This window comes from Onychostruthus taczanowskii, unplaced genomic scaffold, assembly GCF_017590055.1.
Source record: "Onychostruthus taczanowskii isolate IOZ18803 unplaced genomic scaffold, ASM1759005v1 scaffold4, whole genome shotgun sequence".
In the NCBI taxonomy this organism is placed as follows: domain Eukaryota; kingdom Metazoa; phylum Chordata; class Aves; order Passeriformes; family Passeridae; genus Onychostruthus; species Onychostruthus taczanowskii.
In genome coordinates this window covers 454,429-479,983 of record NW_024501459.1, presented here as the reverse complement: position 1 = coordinate 479,983, position 25,555 = coordinate 454,429, and the positions used below count along the sequence as shown (strand labels likewise).

The 25,555-nt window shown below is 40.7% G+C and overlaps 1 protein-coding gene across 20 annotated transcripts in view; it reads right to left on the bottom strand.

Annotated features, from left to right (window-relative positions):
- The window catches only part of DTNA (dystrobrevin alpha), a 221,049-nt gene that overhangs the window by 52,690 nt on the left and 142,804 nt on the right, over window positions 1-25,555 (bottom strand). For all 20 annotated transcript variants that reach the window (XM_041412835.1, XM_041412830.1, XM_041412833.1 and 17 more), the window contains 5 exons: window positions 15,189-15,402; window positions 8,013-8,098; window positions 6,345-6,499; window positions 2,663-2,768; window positions 556-722 (listed from right to left, as the gene is read on the bottom strand). In XM_041412835.1, coding sequence (XP_041268769.1) covers window positions 556-722; window positions 2,663-2,768; window positions 6,345-6,499; window positions 8,013-8,098; window positions 15,189-15,402 — 728 coding nt within the window. The remainder of the gene's footprint in view (window positions 1-555; window positions 723-2,662; window positions 2,769-6,344; window positions 6,500-8,012; window positions 8,099-15,188; window positions 15,403-25,555) is intronic.

Here is a 25,555-nt window from a genome sequence, read left to right as displayed (position 1 = left end):
ATACTCCCTTTCACCTTAGCAAAAACACTGCATTATTTTGATTAACAACAAAAAGACTGAAGCTTTTCTCTATAGTAAACACTACTGTGGATCTAAGCCTGTGACCACGCTCAAATCTACAGTGCCAGGATCATCCCAAATGCTACGCATATGCTGCAGCCACTCAACTGAAAATACTGATGAATGAGCATTAAGTATTCATCATTTCATTTACACGTAGCCAAACAGAGCAAGCCAATGACGATTTTACCGTGAGTCCTGTGGGAACGGGAGAAGCTGCCATGAGCCTGGTGCCCTCCTGCCAGCCCCTCCTGCGCTGCCCTCACCGCGGCATGCACCGTCACAGGCGCCCCAGATCCTCACCCAGAAAAGACCATTCCCACCTCCACGCTCTCCTGACGGCTCCCAAGGCCAGAGCCTCCCAGACAGGGTCACTAATCCAAAGTGCCAGCCCAGCTCCCAGTTTGCCTGAGCCAGACAGCAGCCCCAGAGCTGGGGCTTCTCTGATGGCTGGAGGGCAAAGCAGTCTGCAGCGAGGCAGGAGCCTTCCCTTACCCATGACGTGTACTCTTTCATTTGGTGCTGGTTGCTGTGGGAACCGCTGGCATGGCCCCTCCAGAAGCAGTCCTGACAGAGCTGGTAATTGTGACACTGCTGGCAGCGGTAGCGAAACCCCATCATGCTCTCGCTGTGGCAGTAGGAACACTCGACGGGGTGGAAGACTGTGAGGGAGAAAGAAATGGTGAGCCAAAAAACAAAACAAAGAAACACTCAGAAAAAGTTTATGGACAAACCCCAAACTGAAGGGTGTTCCCTTCTTTGTTTAAAGCAATCTGCAGCGTTGGATGCTGCTGACAGCTCTGACCTGAGAAAATACAGCAACCTGTGCTAAGCCACGGGCAACACTTCCTACATTGGGCACCGAACCCTTCTTCCCTTCTGAGCTGGTATCCATACCTCCTGCTCACAGCAGCAAAAAATGTGTGTGTTCAGTGTTCAGTGTCTAACAGAATACATGACAGAGTACAGAGGAGGGCCATGAAGATAAGGGCTCTCCTATGAAGACAGGCTGAGAGAGTTGTTCAGCCTGGAGAAGAGAAAGCTCCAGGGAGTCCTCAGAGCAGCCTTCCAGTACCTAAAGGGGATAGAGGAGAGCTGCAGAGGGACTTTTGCCAAGGGAATGTAGGGATAGGACAAGGGGGAACGGGTTCACTGTAAGAAGGTAGGTTTAGATTAGGTATTAGCAAGAAAATCTCTACAGTGAGGATGACGAAGCACTGGATTGCATTGTCTGAGTAAGTTGTGGATGACCCATCCCTGGAAGTGATGAAGGCCAGATTGGATGAGGATTTGAGCAACCTGGTCTAGTGGAAGATGTCCCTGCCGGGGAGTTGGAATTGCTTGATCTTTAAGGTCCCTTTCAATCCACACTATTCTATGACAAAGGAAATTTGTATGTGGGAAAATCCACTGCAGCTGCACCACTGGGAGAAGGTGAATGTTTTGTTGTGCTTTAAGCAGCTGAAGTGAGGCATCTTGAAGGAAAAGTCAAACTTAGCTACATGACTACTGAAAGGATGAAAGTGTACTTAGACATGTTATTGTCTCTTAAGTACAAGTGGTATCATTTAGGTAACTATATATGGGGTTGAACACATAGCTTTGGATGCCCAGGTTTGTAAAGCTGCCTTTTGGAGGAACCTGTTCTCTGTTCAGAAGCAGACAGTGACAAGGAGGCAAGTCACTGAGGACGCTAAAGCACCAACTGAGATATCTGGAAGCACCTTCTGGGCAATACTGCTATTTCTGTTCCTCTTTCCTCACTACAGCATGTACCAAATTTACCACAGGGTACTGAACATCCCCTTGTTCCCAGGCACCCTCCGCCTTTCTGTCATAAGGCTCAGTCTGGGAAAATTTGGATCAATGCTGAATGTGTCAGGGGTTTAACTTCTTGCCAGAGTTTTGCAGCAGGAAGGGTTTCTGCTCTATGCTAGGAAACACTGTGAAGCTGGTGAGGGACAGGGATGGATGACAAGAGCTTGAGGAAGGTAGGATAGATAGCTTGCTCGGTAGCCAAAAAGGTGCCTTTCACTGGAAGAGGGATTTGTTGGGCACAAGAACACATACAACATTTCCTCCTTTTCCTTTTATCACCAAAAATGGACGCACACCATCCACAGGGAACTTCCTTTTCAGAAGATATGGTCTGGCAGTGTAGACTTAGGAGTAGATCCTTCCTAGGGACCTTTTGGCTGGTGTTTTGCACTGCACTGACATCTCCTGCCAGAAATACTGCATGAACGGAAACTGCCAAGCTGCTTCCTCTGCTGCCATATGTCATAGCTAATAAAAGTTGTGGTCTTGATAGTTTACCAAATAGAAGTGTGTGAATGGATGAAGTCCTATTGCTCTTTGCTTATCCAGAGCACAGGAGGAGACATGATAAGGTTAACTTCCTGAGCGCAGCAAAATTGAAGCCATGTTCCTGGCTGAATGACCCAACAGACTTCTTCAAATATTTTACCAGTCACTGTAAAAATAGCACATGGAATCAATGAACCCAGTACAGTAGCTTTTACAAAACCATCTACAGAGTGTGAAAATCATCACACCAAAGTTTATTCTTGTAACTGTGTTTTGGCAGCGCCTCTTTACTTACCATTTTCAACATTTGCCAGTCGATGCAGAAGTGGTAACCACACTAGACACTGTGGCGGGGGATCAGACATGAGAGTATCCAAGAAAGTGTTTAATGTGACTTTTTTCTGCTCAAACAAGCAAACAAACATGCACAAAAAAAAAAATCAGTAATTAGACAACTCAAAATTATTTTATCTTGTATCTACAGAAACACTTGGGAATATAAGTTTCAAACACTGTTTGCCTGTAGCCCTGATTTACTAAAAAGAGCAAGCGATACTAGCAAAGCTTTTCCAGACTATTTTTAGTTGGTACAATGATACAACTGATGACTAGAAGTCATTCTCACAAGGCTGGGTTGAAGACACTTAGCTCCCACTCACTTCCAGACTCTTTTCTAGATTCACTGCCTGAAGATGCTTTGTGGTTAAGGGTGGTATTCGACTCATGTTCTCATCTGTTTTGAGTATGGTGTGACAAGTACAAGTGCATGTGGGCTATCACTGTGTATGACCAATTTTCGAAGGAAAAGTCACTGCTGACGGTACTCGAAAAAAGAAAATGAGAGAAAATACTGGCAAGGGAGTACAAATTTGAAAGAAATATAGAATAAGGAGAGACCAGCACAGGCAATTTGTTACCGTAATTTAAGAAACTTTACTTGTCTAAGGAGCAATGGCAACTAGCTATGTGTGAGCTCTGATTGTGGGATGTCAAGATTGCATATGCTCAGGGACTGCAATTGCTCCTAAACTCTTCACGACTCTAAACACTCAGAGATCTATGCCCCTTTAAATTTCAAAGTGATTTAAACTCTAAGATATCCCTGTTGATATTAAAAATGCAATTGAGGGCCTTAAATTTCTTAGGTGTCTGGAAAAAGTAATCACAAATCTTAGTTCATTTGTTTTTTCAATCAGCAACTGAGCCTTCCTTAAATAAAATTTAAGATGCAAAAATACCGAGCCCTGCTGAGAATATATGTAGATATATTTTATAAACATACATATTTAGTAGTATCCCCATATCCAAAGGGATGGCTAAATTTTCATATCTGATTGCATAAGCTGCTGCTTTAACTTGCTAAAGAACTATGGTTACCCCATGAGAAAGCTAAGCAGCACTTATGCAGTGACATGTATCATCTCTGCATGTTGTGGAATTCTTTTCAGAGCGGAGATTTCCAGATGGAGTATCTGTGCTCCATTTATACACAATTACCACCAGATTTAAATAAAAACATTATTTCTCTTATACACTGAGTGATCAGTGGAAAACATCTCACACTGCAACACTCTCAGGGATAAAACACTGCAAGATATTTGGAGAGATATAACGATGTTTGTCCATAGGAAAAAATACCTCAGGCTACTGTGAAAATGGGCTTGATTCTTTAATGAATGGAAATAGCCAGAATATGATCTCTAAATCTCACTGGAATACTACCTTTCCCCACAATAACTGCAGTGTGAAAGTCCAGTCAAACACTACCACCTGCTTGTTGTCCGAATTATCTTCCTAGCCACGGAGAGCAGATAACCACTTCCCAAATAGGCATTCTATGCTGTAAGCATAGATATATTAGATAGATATATCTCAGAAAAAAGGATCTTTCTTTTGGAGATGTGGATTTCTTTTTCTGCTGTGGATGCTCGGCACAGCTTTGCTGACCAATGCTGCCAGCAAATGTCTGTGCTGTCTGCAGCAGAACTTGAGGGCACAGGGGAAAAAAAAGGTGGAAGGAAGCCCAGGAAAAGAAGGGACATCCAGTGCCCCATACTGCAGAGCTGAGTAGCTTTAGATCTTCCCTCTGCTCTTGAAGGGATACACACAACCAACCAGTTTATTAAGCAAATAGATAAGGAGACAAGAAAAGCTCTTCCACAATGCAGTGGGCTTTTGAAAGCTGCTATAACTTTAAAATCTGATTGGCACCAAATAAGGCAACTTAGCTTCAATGACAGCTTTATTGCCAAACTGCTCTGGTGATCACTGATTTTATGGATTAGAGAAAAAAGCAGTGTCCCTTAAAAGGACACTGTCAGAGCCATTTCCATACATTTTCCTCTTGCAATTTTCTTTCAGCTGCTGGGAAAGTTTAAACCAAAAGCTGTTTTCTAAATATACACTACACACAGATGGAGTCTAGGTTTGTGGAATAACACTTAGACAAGTGCTAAGAAAATGAAGTTAGTGTCTATCTTTTTAGTTTGGGATTTTTTTAAAGTGTTTTTTACAATAATAACAATACTGTTTAGTACAAATACAGTGTAACATCAGATCAATCCTACCTAAGGGGGAAAGTGGTGATCATAAAACATCTTTTTGAGCCACAGATTTGTATTCTGAAACATTAAGTCACTTGCTGTAGCATTTCTATCCCACAAATTTGCTGATGAGGAAACACTGTTGTTTCTACTTTGAATAGACATTCAATCTAGCAGTAGCTCACAGGCAGAGGAAAATACGTGGTGGGATCAAGCAAACCAGTAGAATTGGGAATAATAAAACATTTCTGCAAAAGGAAAAATCCTTTCAGATGTAAACTGAATGGATTTGACACCATGACCAGATAATTCTCAGAATTTTTTATTTCCCTGAAATTGAAGAATTTCTAGATATCAGGGGGTTGACAGGTTTCTGGTAAGCAAAAGTGACCCATTGTGAGAATGAGTGAGAGTGCCAAACTTATTTCCAGATATCAACTTCTGATAATGCCACATGCAATACAGGACAGAGAAAGAATGACTTGTGTGTGACTAAGACTGTAAATACCATTTATCATAAAGATCTCAATTCCATTTCAAAACTCTGGTTCATCCCTAGTGAGGATGTAATGACAACTACATGAAGTCAATTTAAGTGAAATATCAGACTAGATTTACAAGAGTACTTGGCTGCCTCCAGATGCAAAACAGCAGTTTTGTAAACCTGCTGTGTACCTACATCAGTCAGAGACTTAACTCTTATTAGCACTAAGTGGAGCTTGTAAACAAAACCATCTAATACCTGCTTGAAGATGTTGTTTCTAAAGGTACCTTAATGCATCTGGTCCACTCAGCTGGATGCAATCTCAAAGCAAGTGCCATTTCTGATGGCTACTGAGATAAAAATTGAGGACTGAATTACATTTTCTCAGGAAAATAAATTCCTTTTTTCATCTACAATAACAGCATGTCCAACATGCAAAGCTTGAATGCCCTGTTGCCATGCAAGAGCATTCTTTCATTATTTTAACACAAAACTACCAGAAGTCACTTCAACATGTAAATTCTTCAACATTAGATGAAGTGCTGTTCTAAGTCTCCCCCTATGAAACAAAACTAGGTTCACATATGCAAACATTACCATTTAAAATGAATTGGGAGATGACTCAATAAATGAATTTCAACATCTCCTTTTGGTTGACTGGAGTGCCTATTGATTAGTGATGAAACTGAGAGAATACAAAAAATGAGACTCTATTTTGCATGAAAATTACACTATTCCTGCTCCATTGAACTTACTTGTTCAGCAGTATTCAGTTAGCAAATGAAAGGATAAAGAGAAGGAAAATACAACTTTATTTCTAACATTGTCCCAGTTTCAGCATATTCCCTTAACTACATATTTATGGAATTATACAGTGTGATGTGTGGCAAGAGCCAGGGGAATTCTCTCTGCTCAGAGGGGTGATTGAGACCCCGTGTGTCTTCATTTACCTGTTGTGAGAAACAGGATTTTGCCGACTGCTCCGTGTAACCAAACGAAGGCCCCTCGAAGACAGCGGTGGGCAGCTTGAGAACCTCGCGCAGAAACATGTCGTACCTGCCATAAACCATCACCCCGCTGGAGTCAGAAATCATGGAGAAAATATCTGAGGGGGGAAAAGAGAAGGAAAGATCACAGCAGCTTCAGTGTGAACTACAGATTTGTGAACTACAGAACTACTGTCTTGAGTTCAGTATCATCTCATTTGAAAGAGAAGTAGTAAATGTGTTTGGCTTATAGAAACCTCAGTTACTACTGCATCTTTATTTCTGACTTCTTTCAACAGAAAACAAGAAGAACTATTTGCATATTAAGAACTAGCTGATTTTAATACTAAAATATTCCTGATTTGTTTTTGTTTGTGTGTGGTCATTTTTAAGCAAAGTCTGATGCATGGCACGAGGCAGTAATTTAATCAGATAAGAAGGCTCTGATTTGACAAGATACGCTACATCAGCTTTTTGCCTACTGCCAGTTTACCATGTCAAATCAAAATCTTGACAATGGGTTCATTAAGTCAGTTATTGTCTTGGACAAAGCAATGAAGGTCTTGCCAATGCATTATTTTTCACTCTTCCCTCTTTCTTATGTATAAAAATATCACACTTTTATTATTGCAGTGATGACAGTTTGTCAGCCCTTACTTCTCCGTTTGTTTAAATTTATCCTCTGCTTAGCAGGAGATCTCTGACTAAGGAACATTTATTGTTTTTCAGGCTGTCATGTCAGCTGCTTCTTTTCCAGGAACCTGGATGGGAAATTCTGACAACAGGATTCTGGGACTGCTGACCCAAAAAATCATCACTGTACTTCAGCCCTCCACTGGATGGACCCAGTTCCTATTCTTAAAGCAGCTTAGGGAACAAATGGTGTTCAATTTATAATTTATAACTTATAACTTTAGTTCAGTCTGTATTCGAGTTTCTACATAGAAATAATACATTAGAAAATGGCACCAGATCTGGAAGACTGAATCAGCACCTGGGATTTCTACTTGTCTACTCTAAACAACTGTAATTTGCAAACTCAGTTTTCTTGAGCTCAGGTACAAGGCTCAGCAGAAATGGAAGTTTTTTGCTGAAAAGTCTGGAAAATGGTATTCTGGACCTGAGCTACAGACCTCGTTTCACTAAACAGAAAGTCTTCCATTGCAGCTGCAAGTAAATGATGCCTTTGCTATTGGGAACTGGGAATAAATCCTATGAAATGAGCACCTGTTCACCAAAACACATGGCATAAGAATGCCTTATAGAAGAAAAGATAAATAGTACATAAATATATTGGTCTTCTATGTGTGATAAGACATAGACATTACTAAAAATAATCAGAAGAAATTGTTAAATTATGCTTTATGATGTTGAGGCACTTATTTGTATTCAGAATTCAATAACCCCAATGGAAAAAGAAAATCCACCAAAAAGAACCTCAATGTATGCGATTTGTCTTTAAAAACCTCAGTGTGAGGTTCAACCAAACATTTAGTGGGATTTACTTAGAGATATACATAGGGCAACTCCCAAACCCAGCCAAGAAACGGTAGTTTATCCTAATTCCCTGTTTTCTACTTGTACTGCTACTTCAACAATAACAACTTTTAACAGGTAAAAAAGATCACTTACATCTTAATTTGTCCATGATTTTTCCTCCACAAAGGGTTGCCAAGGCCATTTTGACAGCAAAAACGGAAATTTTACCATGTCCTTCCCTGTTCAAAAGTAGACATATTTTACATGTGCATTTTATGAGAATCTGTTCAATTAAAATGCATATTTTTGATATCACTTACTGTAATGCACAATATATGTGTATTGACATACAGAGAAGTAAGTTCTTTAAAAACAAAGTTTATTTTGTGGGAACACACATCAGTACACTGCTCTGTAAAGATCTCAGAGCAGATTTATTAGGTATATCAAGCTCAGTATTAAACTGCTTATCACATTATACACTACAGTGATAATTATTACTGCTATTTGTGATACAGCAGCACTGGGAGACAACTATGACACTCATGGATTCCTTATCCTAAGTGCTTTGGGAATTTCTTGGACCCAGAAGATTTCAAGGAAGTGAAAAAATCAGCACAAGTGAAAAAGCACACAGGGCTCATATCATTGCACAAACTTTATCTGTACCTGTCAGTAGGTCCTGACAATTGCCTTTGAAATGATACACCTGACCCCCAGGAAGCTTGAAGGACTTTGCTGAAAAATGGGGAATATGCCTGCATCCAGAATGAGTGAAGGACACATGTTGTGATATGCAGAAGAGTTTTGTCCCTGGTTTATCCAAGAGGTGGCTGTACCTGGCTCTCTACTTTCAATTTACAATGCATAAATGCTAATAAACCCCAAATTCATCCAAGAGTTTGTCCTGGGGCAAAAAGTCGCACTGCAAACTCTTCCCCCAGCTGTCTTGAAGCATGCAATGGCTTAACTTTATTATTTCCTCTCACTATCCTCACTCTCCTTTTACAGCCATGATGGTTCCCAATGATCACCTGCCATCACAGAAAACCTGGTTTATTTGAACTGCGTAAGTAAAACATGACCTCACACACTGCATGGCACACTTAGCCCCTAAAACACCTATCAGCCAGTTTAGTGTTCAGCCCCTTTCCAACTATGAGAATAAACACGCTCTCCTAAGTTCATCTGCTTCTTAATGTTAATTCTTGACATCCAAATGATGAAATGCGGTTTTTCTTGGAATTTTCTGAGTCTTAGTGTAAGGCAGCAGGAGTCCAGAGCTGTAGAGGAGCAAGTTCTATCCATCACCCCAATTCCTTGGCATTACTTCACAGCTTCCCACACGAATTAATGATATTAATTTATGACATCATCATGATATTAATTAAGGACGTGTCATCATGCTTTAAAAAAGAGACAACCAATATTTGTGAGATTAGCAAAATGGAGATCACATTTCCTTCTAACTTCTGACAGGATTCATGATGTGGCTAGATAATGAAGTTTTGTGCGAGTTTTTGGAAATTGAGTTTCTGTGATTTTCAGTCTACTCTACCAGGGAACACAAGGTTTATAAGGGATTTCCTGTTTCATGTGTATAATCACGTCCTATATAAGATGGTCTAACTGCACTGGCAATAGTAGTACATAGAAATTTAGATCATCAATATTTCTAAAATTACTCTGTTCATTTTCACTCACAATTTTAAGGAAGAAAATTGCATCTAATCAGAACTAAAAGATTAACTGATTCTGGAATGACTTGGAGCCTGTGACTGTGCCTCTTTCTCTGCTAATCCCAAGCCAGACTAATGCAGTAACATGTAACATGTACATGTAAGACACACATGAATGGTATACTCACATCTGTACATTGATGCATGCTACATGCTTCACTGCTAGGTTCATTAAATCACTCAGACTTTAGAAAATGAGTCAGTTCCCTAAGCCTGACAAGCTAATAATCTTTAAAGTTCATTGAATTACATTTAGTTCTATGTCACTGTAACCCATAATTCTAAATATAAATTCTAATTATCCTTTCCGCTTATTTACAATTCTTCTTTTTGCCAGACAATCAACTAGAAATACAAGCAAAAAGTAACGAATTCACTATGTCAGTATTTAAGAAAGAAATATTTAATGTGTTCTTTAATGCTGACTTTTGTGCACTTTTTCATTACATGAGTTCCCTTTGACTGGCTTCATAAGATTAAAATCACAGCATATAAATTTCTAGGCTTCTGTACTTCCATTCTTTGGTGATTGGATTTTGATTTGTGTAAACCAGACTTAGCACTGTTATGGCTGAGAATGTGGTCCTTTTGTATTCTTTTTGCGCATGCTGCCCTTTAGACCCTTAAGAATTTTTCTGCACTGTTTCATCATGAGGTTTCCATCTGCCTTTAAAAGAGCTGTTATATTAAAAAAAAAAAAAAAAGCTAAGTAGAAGCAATGGCATTATTAAGAACCAATGGAAGATTTAGAGATTAAAACAATGTGGAAGTGCTTCAGATTTAGATTATTTTTCCCAGGAGGTTTAGTTACATTTACTAATAGGATTATATTTTTGCATGGCAGACACAACAACTTGGCTTCAGCTTTCCACCCTAGAGCCATTGGCTTTTCCCATTTTCCCATACTCAAACGGTTATGGAAGAGAGGAACAGAAAAAGAAAAGATATTATTTATCTCTTCAATCTCTCCATTTGAGTTGATTAGTTTTGACACTGCATTTTCTATCGGTCATTTGTATTCCTAAAAGCATCACAAAAGCCAGCATAAACCAAATTTGCCCTCCAAATATATATGTGTGTGTGTGTGTGTGTGCATGTACACACATGCTATTTAAATACATATGACTGATGAACAGACAGGGTAATGGGGCCTAAGACTTGCCAATATCATTTGCATATCCAGAAGTGCCCTAAGCTGTGTCTAAGCACTACAGATGACCCTGACTGGCAGCACTGGGGCCTCACAGGGTTTGCTGTGCAAAAGCAAATGCTGAAGCAGTGGCTCATAGCAGCAGGAAGATCTTGGGAGAAGTCAGCGTTTCCTGAAAGCAGCTTTGGGCTGGCTAATGCAAACAGAAATAAATTTTACTAGGGGAAACAGGAGAGGACAGCAAATATTTTGATTTTATATTGCACCTCTCTTACTGAGGTTACTCTTCAGCAAGAAGCATAAATGATGTTAAAAGCAAACCTTGAAGCTGATGTGCACATAACAATAGAGGACGGAGTACCTAGGAAAGGGAATAATGGCCAGGGTTGAAGGTTATCTCCTGCTGCTGGGGAAAAAAGGTCAAAAAATTATACATGCTTTTAGACACCAGAGCAGGGAAACCCAACAGACTGCCTGACAAAATCCACAGACCATACAAGGCTGAGTCCAGCTCCAGGGCCTGATTTTGCCTATTGGCTCACCAAGGAGAGCGATACCAAATAGATGACACTGTCATTTGTCAGCTTCTCTAGCAACACCCATACTGAGACAGCCAGAGAGGGTGGGGAAAGCCATCAAGAAATTGAATCACATCTTTAGAAACAGCAAAAGTGCTCTATGAAAAGGACATTGAGAAAATACCATCTTTCTCACTAATGAGGTTGAAGTGGCGCTCCCCTAATACTTTAAGGTATCTTTTGCAAAAGCAACAAAAGTTCTACAGTTATTTGTTACTACCCACCATAATCAAGGCAGTCAATTCTGAAATGTCAGAGGCTGTAATTACAAATTCCTGTTTTCACAACGAGATTTAGAGATGAAATTTTATTGACATTTAGCAAGATTATTTCATGTAGGAGAGCAAAATGCATAATGCTCAAATTTCTGAAATGCATTTTTTTGCTGGACTTCTTTTGTAAATGCCTCTGTGGCTTTCATTGAGTGGCAAAGGTGGAGAAGAGAGGGAATTAAACACTTTACTGCTCTGAACAGATGAATGAGCAAGAAGTTGTATTTCCAAAATGGATATTGATCATCTTTACGTACTGAATCAGTACAATACAAATGTTCATTTGATTAAACAAGGGCACGAATATTTCCTCATTTCTCTGTAGAAGTCAAGCTCCCCCCAGCCAGGCAGAGTCTGTTTCATAGCCCAGGGCCCACAGCTCCATTCACAGGACAGTGTACATCAAGGAACAGAGAAAATCCAGCTATTTTCTTATCAGTTAAAACTTGCGCAGGAATAGCTGGAGATGATCTAGCACAGAATATTTCACACTCTGTTTAAAGTGAGTTTTTTGGAGCACAACTTGACTAAATGAGGCTGACATTCCACCCTGCTGCCTAGGCTTTGACACCAGCCTGGGAGGAATTTTTCAGAGAGGTTTGTACTCGTCAACTTTTTACATAGTACTTGGTGTAAGGAAATGAAGGAAGTGTGCTATTGTTTCATAAAGCCAGTTAATCACCTTAGCCTTTGAAGCAAAAGCTACTGCCTAATTTTACATGTGGTTAAAAACATAGATCAGGCATGTTTCTGTTTAGATTTTTTTACAGTCTGACTACCTCATTCTGCTCACTGGTTTTGGTCTGTCAGGGTCATCTACCACACGATGCTGACTTCCACACAGTTATGTGGAGAAGTATTTCCATTTGTGAATTCTGAATTGGTTGGCTGGCAGTTTTATAAGGTTGTACTTTAGTTTACTTTTAGCAGCATGAAGGAACATCCCATTCAGTCTCACATGAAATTCTATACACTATAATTTTTCCACACTTTTTCTCCTTTCAGGGTTGAGCAGCAGAGAAATATCTGTGGGCCTAATGAATCCCCAAGGCCGTAAAAAACCCACAAAAAACCGGGATGTAAGCTCAGCACCATCAGTGGCTAAGTTGGCCCACATGCTATGGCAGTACACTGTGGTTCCTTTTGTGTTTTGCTAGCCAAGTTTTAACTTCTGAGAAGACATCTGTATTGCAGGCCTAAGGAAACACTCCTTGCCAGAAGGCAGAGAAACCTGCCAGGTTTTCAGCAGGCTATAGAAGAAGGAAGAGGCTCTGTTTAAAGTTTGGAGGACCTTCAGCCAGTACGGTACACAAAGAGCAACATATATATTAACTAGACCTAAATAAATGAGACAGTGGCAGGCTTATTGGACTTTAAAACATGAAATAACTTGTCCCTTGTGGTCCTTTCATATATGATAGGTTGCAGACTCAATTTCTTCACTTTCTTTGGATTCCAAATGAGACATGAAAAACTGCACCACCTTCTCAGGACCTGCAGCACCTTGCACTTGGCCTTGCTGAACCTCATGAGGAGATTCCCATGGGCCCACTTCTCCAGCTTGCTGAGTCCCTCTAGATAGCATGCAAACCATTGCTTCTCTCTGAACATGAGACCACAAGACCTTGCTCCTCCTTCCACCAGCTTCTAACTTTCAGCAGAGAATGACCTTTCTGCTGCTCTAGAGAGGAGAGAAAGGAGCAACATGGGAAGCAGAGACACCAGCTCTGTTTAGACCCAAGCAGCTCTCACACTGTCCCTGTGACATGTAGAGCCACCTTCCTCCCTCTGTTTCCCAGAAACCAGGAAACCTGAACCACCAGTGGTTGTTAAACCAATATCCAACACAAAACTTCAATGATATGAGTCATATTAAAATGTAGGGCAGATTTTGAGAATCAGATGCTTAATTGGTGTATCTTTATTTGTGACAGGTCTCTAGACTTCCACCACAGTACAGAGAGACCTAGCTGACACTTATCTCCACGAAACTTAGTTATCTCAGGTTGCACACGAACCTTATCTACTAAGTTTGCTGTATTTAATATGGAATGATAGGCAGCTAGTACCTATCTCTGACCTCAAAGCTGGGACCCTCTTCCTAGTGATTCCTTGGGGGTCTCTGCCCTTCTAGGAAGTGCATCCCATGCACTACACTCAGAGGCAGCACAAGAGACCGAGCTGCTGCTTGACAAATAGAGTGAAAGTCACAGCTTCCTTATCCTGGGGGGGCCTGATGGGAGCTCAGAAACAGATCATGAACCACAGCATATGGGGTGTTTTCAGGCAAAGCAAACCTTTCCCCCTGAAAAACATTCTCTGATTCCCTCCAGGGGACTGAATTCCTGTACTCCATTATGCTGCAAATAGCTGTGCTGTGTAGCTGAGATCTTTGTCCCTTTCCAGTGAGCTACAAAACAAGCACAGTATCACAGGTCTTGCTGCCACAGACCAGGGTCTTTCCATATGTTTGCCAGCCAGGAAGCAGCTTACTTGTGGCATGCAGCAATAAATGCATCTGGTCATTTCCAGCATCCTTTAGTGTGCTTGTCACAGCCACAATGATATGAATTAAAATGCCCGTTCCTTCTTTTATTGCCCTTGAGGGGAGGAAAACATTCCTGAATGCAACGATTTCACAATGGATTGGCTTTTCTTCCTCTCAGAGGGGCAGGAGGAGAGGTTGAGTGCAGCCTTCTCATGTGGAACACCTACTTTTTCTCCCCGTTGCCATGGTGACTGAGCCACTGGCTGGTCTGGCACTGAGAGGTGCTCAATGACACCCAGTACCAGGGCAGTGAGAGAGAGGACTGGGAAGAGAGAGGGGAGGCATCCTTATTTTAATGTTTAATGGCCAGTGTTTTCTGCTGATGAATTTTCAAAAAATAAGCCATGAAGTGACAACATCTGCACCTGTCAGACTCAACTGCTGTTCTCCAATAACTCAGTTTTGAGGACTGCAAATATTGCAGTACAGGTTGCCAACTATGCATTCAGAAATTGCAATAGATATACACAGAATACTCATTAATGTAAGTGGTTTGCTCTATCTAAAACTTGTTCTTTTTGTAATATGAGTCCCATGCAGTAATAAACAACATGAATTTCATCACCTACAGGTCTTCAATCCTATTTCTGTCATGGTCTCAAAATCATGCTGCACTGGCATGAGCCAGAAAAAAAAATTGCTTACAGCTGCAAGAACTTGCAGGGAAATGAGCTCTTTCAAAATAATGAGCTATTAACCCATGGCACTGCTGCAGAGGCATTGCAGTGGTGTCAGCCACTGGTGTGTCAATAAACAACAAGCCAAATTAGAAGCGCATGTGAATTTGTTTCTGTAGATAATTCTTCTTTGATATAAACTGGAACAAGTCTGAGTAGCTGGATGAAAACACAGTTGTGCTGAATTTGGCTCGAAAGAAAGGAAAGCAGAGGCCCTTAATTTAGGTTATCTCCCTAGTTAGCACTATTCACATGCTCATTATGTGGGACAGAATTGAGCCTGCTGAATTGATTTCAAGAGATATTTCTGGAGGAAGTAAAATCCTTTCAGCAGCTGGGAGAGGAGGGAGGAAAGGCAGACTTACGGATCAAAGGCGGCTAGCAGGAAGTTGAGCAGCAAGCTGATGGACTGCTCCACGTTGATCTGGTGGGTCGTTGGCATCCGTTTGTTGAGCTGGTAGAAGATGGTTGAAATCACAGCTTCCAGGCGAGCCACGTTCAGTTCGATGCTGGGGTCCAGGTTGTTCAGGGCATTCTCCCGCAAGGCTTCGATCACATTCCAGATGTCCACCAGGTGCACTAGGGGACAGGACAGAAAGACTCAGATGGCAAAACATGCTGCTGAAAGCAACTAAGAAAAAGAGTCACCTCCTCCCATGGGGTGTGGAATAACGCAACCATGTACAACATGCTTCATGAATAATTAAATGAATTAATGCGTTTTTCTACCACCCTATATTGAATCTGGTGGAGGAACGAGCAAATAAAATTCAAATCCATTAATAAGCAAACAATATATTGATATTACTAGTTGTAATGAGTATAACCTCAGCTTGGGAAATCATTCCTCATTGTATGAAGTATTCAAATAAAAGTCTGTATTTTACAGAAATCACTGAAAGGTAAACATATGCTAATTGTTTTTCTGAACTATGCCTTTATGAATCCCCATTCAGAAATTACTCTTAGATATTAATTTGCATAGCAGATGGGCTTTTCAGAAGATCCTACGAATACTAAGTGCTTCTCACATACTGATATTTTGAAAATTCTTTTCAGCAATTTGTATGGAAAGCAAAATATTTTACAGAAACAGAATTGTAATTGAGTCAGGGTACATTTAAACAAATAACACATAATGAAGTGATCTGAAAGTCATATTTTATGTCTTCTAAATATATTTGCCAAATGATTTGTTAAATCTCTCTCTTTGATGAAGTCCTGGTCTAAGCTGAATTTGATGGGGCCTGTTTTTACCTAAAAGGACAGCTTAAAGGACAATCTCTGCTCACCCTTCATATTGTACCCAAACAGAAATCTCATTTGCAGAGCACTGTCATTGTGGCAGTATGACTGGCTTGCCATGGATTGTCATTTCCAGAAGAGGCGCACTGTGCCAAAAATAAAGAAACCCCTACAGTAATTTAAAAACTGGATTTAGTTCAAAACTGAACTCAAAGGTTCATCCCTCTATCTTAAGTATTACCTACTGTCCTACTAAAGTGTCAATAAAAAACAATTCAGGAGACTCAGGGGGCAAATTCTCTTTTTTTCACCAGACAAACTACTGCACAGTTCTCATTACACAGCACGGTGATATGTTTTATGATGCACCTGTATGTGGAAGGAGATCCTTGTTTTTGTAGATAGAGAAACTTAATTATAATCCTCCTCATTATATTTTTATTTGATTGGTTTGCAGGTGCTGTCTCAGACTGCAATGTGACATGACGGTCTGATGGCAGGGAAATGTAAGCTGATAGCAGATGGATGATGAAATGAGATACAGTCATTCTACTTAGTCTGAAATTTTGCCCTATGACTGGGTTTCCCTTCTTTTGCCTCAGGAATAAACAGCCTCCAACACCCTGCTAGCACATGTGTAAGCCCAAAGAGGAAGATACTCCATACCGATGAGTGGTAGCAGTAGCAGCAATTACTTTAGGGACTAGACAAAGCACTTTTCCACTTCTTGCTGTTCCCTAGCAAGTAACTGTGAAAACCTACAAGATACAGATCCATTGTGACACCAAAGTATTTATTTTATCTCTGTATTTACTTTATTCTTTTAATCGGAAAATTCTATAGGCAAACTTGTATGCTGGCAGGTTGTGTTCAAAATGTTACCCTAAATTAAGCTGATGTCTGCATGGTCAGGTTTTAGTAGCAGAGGGCTACAGGGGTGGCTTCTGTGAGAAGCTGCCAGAAGTTTCCCCATGTTTGGCAGAGCCAGTGTCAGCTGGCTCCAGGATGGACCCACTGCTGGCCAAGTCTGCACCATCCAGAAATAGTGGCAATGCCTCTGGGATAACCTATGTAGGAAGAATTAAAAAAAGGGTTTTGCACAGTTGTAATTAATGCCAAAGAATAGCAGGGTGAGAATATGTGAGAACAACAACTGCAGACACCAAGGTCAGTGGAAAAGAAGAGGGAGAAGGCTCCAGGCACCAGAGCCCATGGTGCAGCCCATGGTGATGCAGCTGTGCCCCTGCAGCCCACGGATGTCCAGGATGCAGAGATCCACCTGCAGTGCCTGGAGGAGCTCACACCAGAGCAGGTGGATGCCTCAGAAGAAGCTATGAGCCTGTGGGAGTCCCGTGCTGGAGAAGGCAGGGATCTGCAAACCCAGGAGAGAGGAACCCCTGATGGAGCAGTGGCCTCATAGGACTTGTGACTTTGTGGGGGACCCTTGCTGGAGCAGTCTGTCCTTGAAGGACTGTGTCCAGTGAAAGAGTGACTCGTGCTGCAGCAGTTTGTAGAGAAACGTTGTCCACAGGATGGAGAAGTTCATGGAGAACTGTCTCTTGTGGGAGGAAGCCCAGGTTGGAGCAGGGGAAGGACTCCTCTCCCTGAGCAGCAGCAGCAGAAACAACCTCTAATGAACTGGCCATAATCCCCCTTCTCTGTCTCCCTGTGCCACTGAGGTGGAGGAGGGAAGGTAGGGGAAAGGTGTTTTTTAACATTTTATTTTATTTCTCATTATCCTGCTCTGATTTTGCTAGTAATACATTCAATTCATATCTCTAGTTAGAATCTGTTTAGCTTGTGATTTTATTTGGTGGGTGATCTCTCTCTGTCCTTATCTCAACCCTGTGTTATATTTTCTTCTCCTTGACCAGCTGCAGAGGGGAGTGATATAGATGCTTTGGTGGGTGTCTGGCATAAAACCAGAGTCAACCCACTACAGCTGGGTGGGTGGAGTACACAAACTCTGAACTCTTCTGTTTGTTTTCTGGCTGGTAGAAGAACAACTTCCCCATAAAAAATCTGGCATAGGTCTCAGATCCTTTTAATGCAGTCACTCCATTCCCACTCAAACAGTTTTCACTGTCACAGAAGTAATCTGGATAAATGGAAGATGAACGATCTCCAGGAAGACAGCTGGCACGTAATAACTGACCCTTTCTGGGCAGCTTCTCCACACGGCTCAGAGGCCAGAGAATGGAGAAAGTCATCAGAAAGTAGGCCATTGTCTGGTCCAGGAGAGAAGGGTTAATGAGCATTCCACCACATAAGGCAGCCAAGGAAAGTACCAGAAATACAGAGCAACATGCCAGACGATGCAGGAACATGCTGGACCATGTGCATGTATTTTGAGGTGGTGTTACGACGCAAGGACAGGCAGAAAGCAAAAGGTGAAGCGGGATGTTTCCCTCATGGTCCATAGCCATACAGGCTGTCGCTGGCCATGGGGGCTGTCTCTGGTCATTCAGACCAAGCAGATGAAGAAGGTGCTTCCACCACCAGTTTCACCACGTTGGCTTCTGGCTATGTTTGCAAATCATCAAACATGAACTACAGAAAGATAACAATGTGAGAAGTTAACAGGCATAACAAATTGCAAAAGAAAGAGTAATGCCATATGTAGACACTCACCTTGACTTGAGGCTACACTAACAAGAGAGCAATCCAAGAAATGGGACAAACAGGGGTATCAGCACTACAGACCAAGGCAGATACTAGGACAACCTTATTATAAATACTGAATAAGGATGTAAAATCAGCAATATTAGAGGTGGTGGGAAAAGAATACAGGCTGTTTATCTGGGAGTGCATGAGTGTGGTAGCAGAAAAAAGCACGAGAGTGGAAAAGGGCAATTTGAAGGGTAAGATATCATGTCATCAGAACTGCTGGGGTACCTTTCAAGCAGCCTGTGCAGGAATAGTTTTGACCATACATGTACACTTCTGCAGTCATTGGAAACTGTGATGGGTTCCCTAACCTCAATAAAAGGTTACCCAGGGAGGAAGAACCCGATACCCAGACTCCCTACCAGTGAGAATTTCATGCTGTAATTAAATTTTAATTGCTGTAGCCTAGTAGTGGAAAATTCTTGAATATGGAGGAAAAAAGCTGGCACTACGAATAAGGCTGAAACGGGAGTTGGTGTCTTTATTCTTCACACAATCTAGTACGGATACTGTGTAGCTGTCAGATTTTAATGTGGGGTTTTTTGTTGTTTTGTTTTCCTACTGATATTATATTTCTCATAACATAGTCATATCCAGAGTTAGTTTTGATGATGGTCTTGGGAAAGAAAATGTCCAGAGGCTAGCAGACATGGGACTACTAACATTGGTATACTAAACATATCTGAGAGAAAATTACTCGTTTTATTGTTAACTCTAACCTGAAAGACTCATAAGCTCTCCTGATGTTCATTGGTATGCCAGAAAGGTAGGGCATAAGACTAAGAAAATGACTTATTGGAAATTACACTGCTGTAAGAGTTCCCTACCCACTATGAAATATTAGTCTCAAGAAACTGCTGTGTATTTGTGCAATAAATAATTTTACTCAGGCTTTTCTTCTTTTCTCCAGAAACATTTTGGTTCCACTTGAAGCTGAATAAACAACAATCATATCGCACTATTTTATTTTGCATTTTATTAATTAATCGTACATATATCTAAGAGGCTGGAAAGCAGTATTTCCTGGAGGAGGAGATGGAAGATGGACATGAGCCAGACATTTAACAAGAACTACTGATTTTGAAAATACCTGCTCAAATGTCTAGCTCAAAACCACAAGGACATTTTGTTAGGCTGCTGTACAGATGACTGAAGTCTCTGACCTTTACTCAAGTCAGTTGTTACGGACAAGAATCATGCAGCTAAATTAAATGTAAAAACCTAAGTGTCTACTTTTGACTGGTGACCAGGGATCCCTCTCATGTCAGTGAAAGAAAAAAGCAACTTAAAGCATCTGTTGGGAGACAGGTGGGATGAGCAGTGCTTTGAATCTGCCTGTATTTCTTCACTGTCTACAGACAAAGCCTAAAGGACCATGTTTGCATGAGACACGTAACCCCGTAGCTGGTAAAGTTAATTGAGCTGAATCCTACGCCTTCGTCCTTAAACATTAAGAAAATATGTCTTTTCTAGTCTAACTACTACAAGACCTAGAGTAATTCAGGTTTTACAGAAAATATGAATATTAAATACTTCAATCTGTATGAACAACTACCAGATCGTGTCATAGTTACTACTTTTTACATTGCCTCGCTTGACCTTGTGCAGATTACATCCAGGTGTAGTGCGCTACTGATCACCATGAATTCTATTATTTTTTTAAGGTTACTCATACAGTAAGCAAACTTTTATCTATTATACCATGCTGCCAAGTCAAACTGTCAGTATTGGCAAAAGGGAAGTAAAACACAGGACTTTGCAAGCTTCACTCATTTGTACTAATAGAAATTGATGCCTACAGCTAATGTGATATCTGTATTCTGTGCAATGTAATAACAGAATGTCAACCTTGCAAACTTTGCATAAGCTTACATTCCTCATCTTCTCTTCTACCCATTTTCCATAATACCTGTTATGCTCATTTATTTATTTATATATCCATCCCTGAGACTGTTTTAATCCCACTGAAGAAGGCATATCTCCTCTGTTTGCACAACACGTAGTGCAATAAACCCCAAATCTGATTTCTACATGCTACATGATGCTAACAGGAAGAGTTTCAAGAGTAACAAAGCAGCATTTAAACGCAGGAGAGCTTTCTCTCTCCTAAAATCTGCTTTGAATTCCTTCATGAGACTAAGTCTCCAAAAGTTTGTTTTTAACTTCTAATTACTGTTGCTGCTTTTGTTGCCTTGCCCACATTTCCCACTGAAAAGCAAATTATGCCTCAGTGTGTGAAAGATGCCTCTTTGGAAACAGATTTGGAAAACTAGAGAAATCTGTCAGTTGTTCCTTCAGTGCCAGCAGATGATCACTACGCAGTAGGAGTAAAAGCTGCTTGTATTTAGTGCCCGTGTGGTATAAGGTTATCAAAAATCATGAGACCCAGTCAACATTCAGGGACCCTTCAGAAAGGCCTCACACTCTGTAAACAACACAGCTACCCAGGTGTAGATCTCACTCATTTGCCTGATGTCTGAAAAAAATGCAGACCATCTCCACAAGCAATTGCTAAACTATGCTTCCCTTTAGATTTTCTGTTAAGTGATCTCTGAAGTCATAGCTAAGCTAAACTTTGTGTTATTACATCTTCTATGGCGAACACTGCCTGCTAATTTAACTTCTTAGGTAATATTTGAACAGCATCACAGAAGGCTTCACATTTGAGCATGCTCAGTAACAGACAGTAATGAGGGAAAGTAAATAAAGTTCAGTGTCCAGACAGAAGTGGGATGACACAAATGAGGAGCATTACAGACGGCTGCCATTCACTCCATAGCAATTATTACCAAAAAATGCACTCTTTGAGGAGACCTGGACTGAACCGCAGAGAATTGAGATTAATGCATGAAAATACACTCCAAATAGCAAATGTTATTTCCTTCAATGGACTTCTTCAGCTGTTAAAGCAACATTTGGAGAGTGCCTGTTGCCAGTGCACTGAGACAGAACTGATCAGTCTCTCCCTGCAGGATGCAAGGGGGATGAAGATAGCTGGCTCAGTTTGAAAGGAGTTTTGTATTTTCCTCACACTAAAAAGTTTTCAGATTACCTTCAAGTTTTACATCCTGCTCTTGTGCCTTTACCTGTGTTCAGAATACCTCTTCCTTTTACATTTTACTACTTTCATAATGAAAGTGAGCAATTAGTAGTTACAGTGCAGAATTCCATCACCTACAACTCTGTCAACAGGTCAATTTGTGGAAGAGATGTACCCTGGATATATTCAGAGAAACCATAACTCAGCAATCTTATGTTGCTTATTATACACACATATGTCAGTTTTACCGATCTCAAGCCTCCCTCTTTCCTTCAGGCATTTTCTAGGCTCTTCATTCTTCATCTTCAAAAAACCAATGTACCAGTTTTTTGTAACTAGTAACTTGAATTTATTTGCAGTAAGTAATGTTCTGTTTTGTAGATACAGTATCTTAATAGGCAAAATGAGAGTGAAGAGATGGACTACATTCCTTTTCTTCAACTCAAAGTAAAGAAATTAATATTTACTGATGCAGTGAAAAATGAATTTTTTCTCTCCATCATGCAATTTATAATTATGGAAAGGCTCTGAGATATAGATAATCTTGGATATATCACTAATCTCAAAGGAGGCAGACTACTTCAAACATCAGCTGTCAAGAAATGATGTTGTCCTAAGCAAATATAAAAAAGAAAAAACTGTAGCAAAGTTTATCTTCCAAGTAGTAAAAAAAATAAATTAAAAACTTAAAAACAGTCTGTGTGCTTAAGCTTTCCTACCACTAAATGGATCTAATACAAAAATCCTCATCTGCCCAATTTAATTTTTGTGTTATACCCTAACGATGAATTTTACAAAGTTATCTCTCCATTTATTACTAAAAGAACATGGAAGAGGAGATTACATTTAATCAAATACAGGAAGTGACTAAATCAGGTCTTTAACAATCAATTCAAATTTATTTAACATGTAGTAGGTCTAAGTAAATATAAGATAAGCATGTCCAAGTGATAGGACCAAAAATTCTCCTTCATATATATTTTCCTTTGTTGGTGAATACAAGAAGAAATTTTAAATGAAATATTGGTTTAAATTCTTTCCAAAATTTTACTATACATTTCATAAAGATTTTAGTCCAGCAAAGCTCTTACACACATGCTTGAGTTTAAGCATACTTGTACTGTCATTTGAAATCAATGGCACTTGACTGTATGTCAGGTATTTCAGGTGGATTTCATTAAAAGGGAAAGATTTATGCTTCCTTGTCTAGCAATGCTAAGAATACTATAAAATATGCTAGATGATTCTTCTTTTTTTTTTCATTAGAATCTATGAACCCATCACAAATTAGGGTATTGGAGCCATTTGTCATCGTCATTGTTAAGAAGGCCTGGGCAGTCATTCATATTTTCTGTTTGGATCCCTCTCTCCTGCTGCCAAGCAGGTAACAGAGGACTGACTAACTGGCTTATTTTTCCTCTAAACCACACCTGCTGGTGGCCAAGCTGCCCCCAAATCAGTCAGCTGTAGTGTGACCACTGAAAGCTTTACCTGCACATCCCACTACGATGCAGATCCAAGTGCCAGCAATAAAGTTTTGCAGTTTTTTACACTGTCTGGATACCAAGTCACATGAATATGAAAATGTACCAGGGTGTTGCTTCTGCTCAGGGCTAAAATGAGGTACTCTTTGGCAGGGTACATCTGGTGACAGCTGTCACTCTACACAGTCTGGCACACCCAGACTGCTCATGGCCCAAATATCTGATATTAAGAAGAAACTCCTCACTGTGAGGTTGGTGAAGCACTGGAACAGGTTGCCCAGAGAAGCTGTGGACGACCCATCCCTGGAAGTGTTCAAGGCCAGGATGGGGATGGGGATTTGAGCAACCTGGTCCAGAGGAAGGCATCTCTGCCCATGGAAGGGGGTTAGAACTAGATGACCTTAAAGGTCCCTTTCAACCCAAGACATTTTATGATTCTATGATCCAATGCAATGGAGTAGAGAACATGGAGCCACACCCTTCTCAGGAATAGGACAGTGAAAAGACTGAGGGAAACAGGCATAAATTAAAATTTATAGAAAGAATGTAATTGTAAGAAAAAGATTTCCCCTGTGAGCGTTTTAAAACTGTGATATTGCCCACAAAGGCTGTGGATTACATCCTTGAAAATAATCAAACCTGAACAGGACAAAACCCTGAGCAATCTGCTGTAGCTGACCCTGCTCTCTCCAGAAGTCCCTGCCAACTTCATTGATTCTGTGATGTCCCTGCTTGATCATGAACCTATACTGCAAAACCACAGTAACTCTTACTGGAAAGGAGTCAGTGCTGCCTCACTGACTTTTGTCTAAAAGTAAGTAAGCTGTGCTCCAAGGGCCTTCTCTAACACATGTGGTAAATAAAAAACCACAGAATCAACTCTGAGGCCTCTTGAATGTTTGAGAAAGAGTCCTCCACATTCTCAAGAGGTTTTGTGTGAGGTGTACTGCAGTGTGCATACTCAGGTATGCCCTTCAGCTTTCCCCTGAAGGCTGAGGAATTTCAGAGGGTGGCCGTGGTTTCATTTAATTCCCTGTCACCTGCATACATTCCTCCTCCTCCTTTCTGCCGGTGCTCTGAGACTGCACAGCTGTGTGGTATGCACTGGCTCAGCAGGAAGCTGGAATAAGGCTATCCTCTTCTACCTGCCCATCCCAGTGGAGAGGAGGAGTGCCTGGGTTAGGAACTAAACATTTAGACCAGCCAACAGAAGCAGCTTTTTCCTGAACCAGTGTGCATATGGAGTAAGTCAGCTGTATTTGGACTCTCTGGATTCACACAGATCACCTGTCCCAGTGATGCCACATGGGACAAGTGATGTCCCAGTCTTCAGGAGCTGGCTTGTCTGTGCATATGCCAGCCAGCTGCACACTGCACGCACAGAAGAAATTCCTGAGTGGGTGCCAAACCTGGCTGCTGGTTGTTTGGAAATCTGCAGGGCACAATGTGCACAACTGAGGCACTGAAAATTTAGGGAAAGTTTTAAAGGCTCTCCTGTCTGTGTACTTGGAGTGGCATCCTATTATACTCTACCTGTGTTGTGTCCAGAAGGTAAAACAAGTTATCCTAAAACCTCCTGGGATTCTGATCATTACAGAACTTTGATCAAGTGTTAATAATGAGGAGTGATCAATAGGCTAACAATACACTGAAATGTGGTCTTTTCACTTTCAATATGGTACCTGACAAATCCACCACGGTATATGAGTGTGTAAAGATCTCCAGTAAAATTTTTCTTTTATACAGTAATTTAATTTACAATAGAAGTTCCTTCTTCCCCTGCTGTCAGCTCCTGACTATCTTGTCTTACCTCTATTTAACCTAAGACTGAAGAGCTCTCTGTGGGTGGCAAAAGCCATCAGTCTCTCCAAGGAGCAGCACTAATGACAGTCAATTCTGCAAAAGGGAACAGCGGGTGAGCCACCCTGAGCGCTGGGCTGGGAAACTGTTGTCATCTACTTGTCACCCAGATGCTGGCAAAGTGTTTCCCTTTTTTAAAACGTGCTTTGAAATAATAAAAAAATGTAACTCTAAGATTCTTAGTATTTTGGTGACAACTAGGAAAGAATTAAAACTCTGCCCTGTTGCTAAGAAGTCAACAATGCCTAAATTCATTGATTACATATAATTTTTTTATTATAAGAGTTAAATGTATTTATGAAGTAAAGACCAACGTGCAAAGAGCAGACCTATTGCTACATGTACTCCATAGTCAGAAACTTTCTAACCACCTGAAGACAATGGTATTTCTAGACTGTGGGTGTCTACTATTCTTGTGATCCCACTACAGAACTGC